Source organism: Cyprinodon variegatus, unplaced genomic scaffold, assembly GCF_000732505.1.
Source record: "Cyprinodon variegatus isolate N-32 unplaced genomic scaffold, C_variegatus-1.0 Scaffold60, whole genome shotgun sequence".
Lineage (NCBI taxonomy): Eukaryota > Metazoa > Chordata > Actinopteri > Cyprinodontiformes > Cyprinodontidae > Cyprinodon > Cyprinodon variegatus.
Genome location: NW_015150513.1, coordinates 973,580 through 982,917, shown reverse-complemented (window position 1 = coordinate 982,917; position 9,338 = coordinate 973,580). Strand labels below are relative to the sequence as shown.

The 9,338-nt window shown below is 37.8% G+C and overlaps 1 protein-coding gene across 2 annotated transcripts in view; it reads left to right on the top strand.

The window, feature by feature from the left end:
- Nucleotides 1–2,570: 2,570 nt before the first annotated feature.
- LOC107082728 (angiopoietin-2-like) overlaps nucleotides 2,571–9,338 on the top strand; it is a 37,860-nt gene continuing 31,092 nt past the window's right edge. For both annotated transcript variants that reach the window (XM_015371539.1, XM_015371538.1), the window contains exon 1: nucleotides 2,571–3,490. In XM_015371539.1, coding sequence (XP_015227025.1) covers nucleotides 3,173–3,490 — 318 coding nt within the window. In that variant the 5' untranslated portion in view covers nucleotides 2,571–3,172. The remainder of the gene's footprint in view (nucleotides 3,491–9,338) is intronic.

Genomic DNA, 9,338 nt, shown 5'->3' with positions numbered 1-9,338 from the left:
CTGCTTAAGATCAGTAAAAAAATAAAATAAAAGTTCTCTAGTGGCTAGTGTGAGTATTTGTGCTGAACACTAAAGAGTCCTTTCAGAGACTCAGAGATTCAGAGAGCCAAATGTGATGTGCTGGTCATTGGTAAAGCAATGCTCTTCCTTTTTGTTTTAATCATTTAACATCATTCTATAAATCTTGTTTTCATACAAATGACTTGTCAGGAGAAGGCTTCTAACCAGCCTCAGCAAATGGTAAAGAAAGGGAAGTAATCTGGCTCCTCACTGTTAGTGATCACATTTAAAAACAACTTCAGAATGTTTATTCCACTACTTAATACTTCCTTGCAGCCTTATCTGCAGTTTCCCACAAAACACACACAAATGTTCGGGTAGCCCTGTCTTACCTTTTTAGAATTTCCTGACACTTTTTAGAGGTTCCTTGAGACAAATGGAATATTTGTCACATGCCAGTTTTTCTTTCTGAAAACACAGTATCCATTGCCCTCTCCCACTTACCTGTTAGTTGTTTGTGGAGTCTATGGAGAAGGCAAAAAAATAAACGCTTCTCTCTTCAGCATGATAACTTTCATCACAGCAAGTGTTCCTTTAACTTTGTCTCTAGCTGCTGCAAAGCAGAACCAATGACTTACTAACTGCAGACCAATTGAGCTTGATCTGCAAGTGAGGTCCTGAACAATGCCAATTTACCTTTCCCTTGCACCTTTCCCGGAGGTGTAAGTTAAAGATTTAGCAAAGAAAGACCTCCACCACATGTTCCTGTGACTACATGTTTTGGTTTATCAGGTCTGGAGTGCTGAAAGCACTGTTTGAAAAAACTCTGAAGAATATCTACTTTCACAAATAAATGAATCTGAAAACAGTTTTGTTTTGAAATGAATCCAAGTTCTTACTCAAGCTGGAATGCTAGCTTTATTGTTTTTTCTCATCCCAAAATACAACTACTAAACCGTTCTTCTATAACCAGAGAGCCATATTTGTTACCCTTCTTTTGACTTTGTGCCCTATACAACAAAAACTGTCTTCCTGAATGAACTGAACAACTTCAGGTTTGAGGCACTAAACAGCACTCCAGCAGTGAGAGCTGTTCCACACCAGGGGAAGGAGGCACTAAGCCTGTATGTAGCTGAAGTGAGGAAAACTCTGAGAAGGGTCAAACCAAGGAACGCCCCAGGGCGTTCCTTGGTTTGAAGGTGTTTGATAACATACACCTTGGCGGGTGTACAAGGAGTGTGCAGATCAGCTGGTTGGTGTCCTCACAAACATTTTTAACACCTTGTTGGACTGATCTGTAGTGCAAGCATGCTTCAAGTCTGTCACCATGATTCCGGTCCCTAAGAAGCCTCAGGTCACCTCACTAAATGATTACTGGCCTGTCGCACTCGCACTGTCGACTCCTATCATGATGAAGTGCTTTGAAAGGCACTCTGTTGCCAACATTCGATCCATTCCAGTTCGCCTACCAACAGAACCGCTCCACTGAGGATACTGTACCATATCTGCTGCTTTCCCCCTGAGCATGACACTACAGCGCCTCAGACTGGAAGAAGGTGAGAACAGCAGAGAGGATCATCAGTGCTCCTGTTCCCTCCATTAAGGACATTTCATCCCAGCGCTGCGTGTCCCAAGCCTGTGACATTATAAATGACACCCCACACCCAACTATGTACTGTTCTCCCTGCTGCCCTCTGGAAAGAGACTTCAAAGCATCCAATGCAGGTCCAGCAGTTTCTTTTTGCTTATCATCAAGGAAGTTTTTTCAAATCAAAAACCCTTCCTGGATGGGAAGCAAAACCCCTTCAAACTTGGAAAAAAAGTTTAGTGGATTGTTTGTAACTTCTTTGGAATGACTATGACCTGGATGACTGAGAATCTTCACCAGCAAAATGTATACAATAATTTTGGAAAAAGATAATTGGGTTAGATATTTCTGCACACAATACGGCAAACTACTCAAAGATGGTGTTGCCACAAATGTCACAAAAAGTGGAACACCCCCACCCCCATATCAAAGTAGTAAGGACATGTAGAAAGAAAGGTTTCCCTTTGAGCTAAAATATGGTACAGATCACAGAAGCAATACTGCAGTAGATCATCTTAAAAATAGATTTTGAGTAAACAAATTCCTGAAATTGGCTGTTGGAAAGACTGTATCAGTTTGGCTGAAACTCCTTGCAGCCTTTGGAGCCTGTAAAAATGTGGCTGCTCTGTATTCTTTTAACTAACAAGGATGTTTATCAACACACATTAGATTCTAATGTTGCTCACCCTGACTTTTCATATACTGTATCTTTTATGAATGTTGTATCAGCTGCTGATGAAGTACGGTTTCTGATAATGGACCTGCCTTTGCATTACACTTGAGCTTAAGAGGGGACACAGAGACAGAATAAAATGTGTGGCAGAGACCAAGAAGGAGGAGACAGTTTTCACAGAAAGTTCCCACTTTTTTCTCTTGCGGTGAGTGTAATTTTGAAGCTTCCTCTCCTAACCCCCCCGAACAGGAGTAGCATAAAAGGGAGGGAGAAAGTACAAGAGGGAAGGGACGTTGAGTTATCATGAGCATAGGCGTTGTGTGTGATCGTGTGTGTGTGTTTTTTTTGAATGTAGAGAGGCAAAGCCCTCTCTCCTTTCCTCTTTCCTTGTTCTTTAAGGGCTTTACCACTACAGCCAACATCCTTAAGCAGGCCACTCACCACAATACCTCAGCTCTTTCGTTTCCTCTAAGATCAGCGCCAGGACTCCAGCGGCTTCAAAGGACTTCTCTGAGAGAAGAAGAGTGATCAATGTTTGGAGTTTGCTCTTGGCTTTCTGCTCAGACATAAATGTGCTGGCTGAGTACTGGAGTTACTACATGGAGCAATCCTCTGTTTATGTTTTCTTTCTGCCTTCACTCAAAAAACAGGAGGATCAATTTATCCCAAGAAGTCTCTGGATGCAAAAGGAAAGAGGACTGGCCAGATAAGGAGAAGTAAAAGTTATAAAATAGAAGCTGGTGCAACAGGATTTGAAATCAGAAGAAGGTAAAAGAGAAGAGAGAATATACCAAAGTGTAGAACAAATTTTAATAAAAAAAAATACAAGAAAGAAGGGTTGACTAACTTAACCACCTGACCACGTATTGAAACTTCCCAATTCCTGCTTCCATTTACCCTTCTTTTGTGACATGGGTCACCTCCTGTCTCTGACTCTTGTCTACCTGGCCTACCTGCTGACTACAGTGATTGCCTCCCAGCGTCAGCAGCACATCGTGCAGCACGGCGCCTGCACATACACCTTCATCCTTCCCGAGGTGGAGCATTGTAAGCCCTTAAAAGATTTCCAGGTAACAAATACCCTGCAGCGAGACTCACCACCAGAGGATGAGCCAAACAAGAGCCATTCCAAGGACAGTCTAAACCAAGAGAAAAGGCCTTCATGGCAGCAGCAGAAGCTGGAGACTCTGGAAAGCACCATGGAGAATAACACTCAATGGCTTCAAAAGGTAAGATCTCAGAACTCTTGAGCAGAAAGCAAAAACTTAGTTGACCTGTGACGCACCTATTTTCATAACACATTATTGCATTGTCTGTTTGGTAGATAACAATTTAAGGTGAATTGCCCAATTTTCCTTTTTTAAACATCAATTAAAGGAAGTAATGATAAGTAGAACTAAAGGGCTGAAATCCAGCAAACTTTTGCATCTATGTGCAATTGAGCTCTTCAACTTTTTGTAATACATGTCAAAAGCTCTAACAGACACATTCTTTCAGCACTCCTTAAATGAGTTCCCCTTAAACAGAAGATTTCCTTCTACTCCTTTTCTCCTATTTTTCATTTCATATGTCTGAGTGTTGACATTCAATCTAAATATAGTAAATCAAAGAATCCCAGAACATTGGTGACAGACCTTCATTATTGATGAGCCTGGGCTTTCCTGAATGCTTCCTGTCTTCTTAGTAGACTCCATCCCAATGGCTGGCGATGTATCAATTGGTCTCAACATTTAAAACTCCCAAAATCTTTCTTTGCATGCAACAGGATTTTGTGAATATCTAGTACTGCCAAAAATGTCTAGCACAGTTCAATTCTCTAAATAAGGCAACAAGTAAACATAATTTTTTTTTTTAAGTCCCTACAGGCCAAGGTCAGGCTGAATCTTTTCCAAACTCATTTTACATAATACTATGACATGTCACGGAAAAAGCTGCTTATCTGAGGGAGACACATTTGTGTATGTCGCCTTACTGGACATTTGGCATTTGCAGTTCTACTTAGCTCAGATTAAAGCTGAATTAACTGAAATGATGAGATTAGAAGCGTTGCACAATAGTGGGTGAACAGCTAAGGTCAAAGAATCAGTATTTTGGGCAATGTAGATTATGCTGTCGGACGAGCTTATGGTCTCCACTCGTCTTTCTATTATTATCTACACTCTTTACAGAATATTTATGGGGTACACTAACTCTCTGGATGACTGTATATGTGAAGAAGGTGTTGAGGTATAATAACTTTGGGCAAAAATAATGATTTTATAAAATTATTTGAAAATGGGAGAAATGAGCAGAGAAGCAATTGGAACATCTTTAAAAATCATAAAACAAGAAAAAAATACACATTTTAGATAGTTAGACTCGAATTGTATACATTTACGTAATTCCTTATGCCTGATCTTCAAAGAATCCAAACAAAGACTGTAATATTGCTTGGGGAAGAAAAAGAAAAAAGGAAATTCTGTGAGAAATAAGTGCGTGTGTTGGAGGTGGTAGGATTTTTTCTTCTGACTGATAAGACTAGTGAACCGGTTTGGCTCTGCCACATTTAAAAAAACAAATTGCATATGCTCCTGGCAGTTGGAGAGTGACTTAAAAGAAAGATGAAGTTATAAACACTGGAGAATCAGGTAATGATGATAATTAAAAACTAATGACTACAATGATAATGATAAACATTATATATAGTACATCATACCTTAATTTGCTACAAGCAAAAGTTAAAAATATCTTTACATGAACACACTCTGATGACATCTTCTGTGACCTTACAAATCCGTTCTTTGTGTCAAACATTGCCTCAGAATGTTTGAATATGTTTTAAGCAGACATTCACACATACTAAATATAGATACAGAAACAGCTCGGGCAATCGCTTTCAGGTTTTATTTATCATTTATATAAACCTCAGTCATAAATTTGTTTGTTTCATACACACAAATCCCTTTTCAGATTTTTGGAAGATCTGTTCTGCAGGTGCAAGCAAGTTTGTACTTGTTTTATTACATGTAAACCTTTTAAGGATAAGGCCCATTCATGGAAATTTTAAGTGCATGTTTCTTGAAATGTTGTTGTTTATGGTGTAATGATATCTGTTGTAGCCTGACTGACTATTTTTCACACAAGCTTCTAATAATTATGTGCAATATTATGCACTAAGGGAGGAGTCAGTTAAGGTGGCTGAGACATCTTTTCTGGACACCTTGCGAGGTGTTCCAGGCAAAGGGTAGTGCCAAGTCTCACTGTTACAATAAAGCCTCAAAAAATTTAGAAACAAGCATAAGCATCAAGTACTCCAATATCGGATGGCAATTGGCTGTGATGACTAACCTGACAGTAGCTAGATTGATATGCATAGAACTGAGTTGATTTCTACGTTATCAGTTTGGGATGGCTGCACTTCAGTCTGTCCTCGAAAAGGAGGGACGTTTTGTACAACACTTCGAGCTGATTGGGTGACATGCCAGCTAGTACCCGCCTTCCATAAAACGCTTTAAGCCAATCACAGCTGCAAATTGTGACGTTTTTTTAAGCTGATAAATCAAACCTTTTCTGAAGCTTTCCAAAAATGTTTGTAATGCCCCAGCAAGGCCCTTCTCACTGTCATCATTCCTACATGTCCCGCTGCAAAAAACACTGCTATATATATATATATATATATATATATATATATATATATATATATATATATATATATATGTATATATATATATATATATATANATATATATATATATATATATATATATATATATATATATATATATATATGAGATATGTGTTATATTGGTGTTGTATTTTTAGATATAAGTTTTCGAACTGCCAGAAAAAGTAGTGCAAGTCAATTGTGCAGTTGACATAATATTGATCAATCAGGTGAGCAAAGAGAACACAATCACAACACATTCTGAATTAAAAGGACAATACAGATATGTCTAGATTTTGTGCCCAAATTTCACTCTCCAGTCTCTGTAACCTTGATTATGAAAATGAATGGAAACCTCAGATCATTGAAAAGAGGGGTTTTAAATGAATACCAGTCCAGTTTTGTTTCTCCTCACTCCGGGTAAGATGCTCAAAGTCGGTCCTCCAGGGCCGATGTCCTAGAGACTTTGCTGCTTCAGCAAATCCTATTCTGATAGGTAACAAACTATTAATAGAAAACACAAAACCTCTAAAACATACAGGACAGCAGCCCTCAAGGACCAACTTTGGGCATGCCTGCTTTAAGTCTAGGATTTATTGATGTTATGTTTTGGCAGTTATAACCTTCATCAGACTGATGAGAGCAATACAGTGTGCAGGAACATTTCTTTGAATTTAAAGAACAAATAAAAAAAAAAGAAGCTAAATATTGTTGCTTGTTGTTTTAGACTATATTCAGCCTGTAGGTTGATTGAAAAAGAAACCTAGTCCTTTTTTGTACCCCCAAATTGTACATTGTAAATCACCACTCAACCTGTGGCAGTATTTTGTGTATACGGTTTTCATTCAACGAATACACAATAACAATATAGCATTCAACAAAACTATGATGCTTGTAGTTTCTAGGCCATTTGATGTCAAACTTGTTGAGGGAGGGCAACTTTAAATAAACCAGTTTGGAATGAGGCTGCTGTGCGCAGTTTGCGCCAAGTTACAAAAAATTGGAAGTCCACAACCTCACGAACAGGCAGGCGCAGGGTTCTCCACAGGGGCGGGGTCAACATGGTACAATGTTATGTGGGCAACACAAAATCTAACATAAATTGATGTTACTAACATTAAGTTGAAAAAACATGCAAACTAAACTACGATTATTTTGCCTTTGTTCTAATTTCACAAAACAAGCACAGAACTTTAGACTTGCGATGAGATTTCTTATAGAACTTCCAAAATGAAGAATTATAATTTGGTGTGGGAATGTTTCCAAGATTGTCCTGGGGTCATGCTATATACTGTAGATGCTTTTAGTAAGTAAACCCTCATACCATAATAATGAATCATATATCACATTCATCATCCACACACCATGGCAACATGTCACTGTACTTTTTTCCCCATTATCTTTTAGCTTTTCTTGTGGGGTAGCATTTTTGACATGATGATTTGAAGAGTCTTAAAAAGTTTTATAAGTAGCTTAAATGAGATCCAGTTTAAATGTCCTCCAAACCACATAAAAATATCTCTGGACAAATAATCCTTTGCAGACAACCTAATCCACCTAACATCTGGAATGAACACAAGGATTCAAGCCTATCATCATGTTCCCCCACTAAGCCAAAGCGATGCATAATTGATCACACTTTAGGTGGGATTTCCACATAAACATTGCATGACCCCTGAGAGGCTCTTTTAGTTATGCACGAGAGTATTTTGACTTTTGACCCCAGACAGCAAAGCCTTTTCAGCACCTCGTGAGGCTCATTAAGCTTATCTGCATTAGAGCCCTGGGAGAACTGGATAAATTGTATGTGGAAGGATTTTTTTCACATATTTGTGTCTATGTGTGTCTGTGTGTTAATGTCTCCATGAGGCTTTGCATGGTTCTCATTCAAAGCTCCCCTGGGGGCCACTAGGACCCTCTCTACTCTGTGAGCATTCTGTCCAAGCCCTTTGAAAGGAAACATACCTCCACAGATGCAAAATTAGGACCTCCCACACTAATCCACCATCTTCGGCTCAGAAATCTCTGTGGACTGTATTTATGCTCCAGATTCTTTCTCTTGTATTTCCAAGAAAAGACCCTTTTCCTCAGGCTTAAACCCCAACCTCCTGCCCCCTGTCTTGTCCCCTGGGCATTTTTGTGCCCTAAGGAGTTTTAAATAGAATGTGCTCTGTGTATGTTAGAGTTTATAAGAGGCTGTATAAATTAAGCTATTTTAGAAAGCTTGCAATTACAATTAAGTGTTTTTAATATGTATATCTTGGATATTTCACCTCCTACATTCAAGTTTTTCATCTGCTTACATTGAAAAAGTGTTAAAAACTACAACAATACAATGTGTCTTGTTTGGTTTGCCAAAAGTCAAACATCTATAATTGTTCATTTACATATTTCTACTAACATAAATCTCAAATAGCCAACAATTTATGATGCGAAAAGACTTTACAAAATAATTTTTCACCTAAACCTTTCCTGTCTTAAATGATCCCAACATACCATTTATGGTAGACAGAATCTAGAGTCATTCCAGCCAACTTTTGTCTGATTGTCATCCAAATGGTTGTAACGGCTTCCACCTACAGTATGTAGTCTGGAGTTTCTGACAAAGCAAATCAGACTCAATTTTATATAAATGGACTTGATAAATCAAAGGACATGATCTTTACAGTGATATCTTCTATTTTTAGATATCAATGCATTTCCTAAGGCAGCTGTGTTATAGTACATTCAACTCTAACTCCATTGTTTGCAGGATGAAACAAAATAATTTTCAAACATAAACGGGGAAAAAAGTAAGCCAAAACATTAACCGGGACATTTCAGAATTATGTACAGTTCGGTACAAAAATGTCCTTAAATTTGAAGTCTAAAATAAAAATTCAATTCATCTAGTACGCAAAACTAAATTAAACAGTTTAAGCAAAACTGATTGAATAGAATTTTAGGTTTTTTCAGGGCAACAATTCTATATGCATTGATGATTGATGGGTGAGTTGTGAATTTAAAACAAATCTATTAACTGTAGCAAAGCTTGGATTGATTACTTTCAATTTGATATCAGCATACTCAGCTATTCTATGTTCTTTTGGGCCAATGTGATTAACAACGGAAAAGTCACTCTCCTATATCTGCAGCCTTTACTGGTTTTTATTGGTTTGGACACATTTCAGTTGACAATAAAATGAGAGGTAGCTTTTGATCTGTATTTTTGTAACCAATGTAATACATTTACTTTCACATCTTTTGTTTCTGAAGACCATATAACCTTATTGAACGTTTTTTTTTTTTCTTTTCAGATTCTAATGTTAAAAGTGCTGTCAGGCCTCTTTTGTTTTTTTTGTCTTTTCTGTATTTTGCATTAATGATCTTTATAAGATAATTGTTTCTCCCAAATGTTTTTGCTAAAGATTTTATATATTTTATAGGTATAGGTA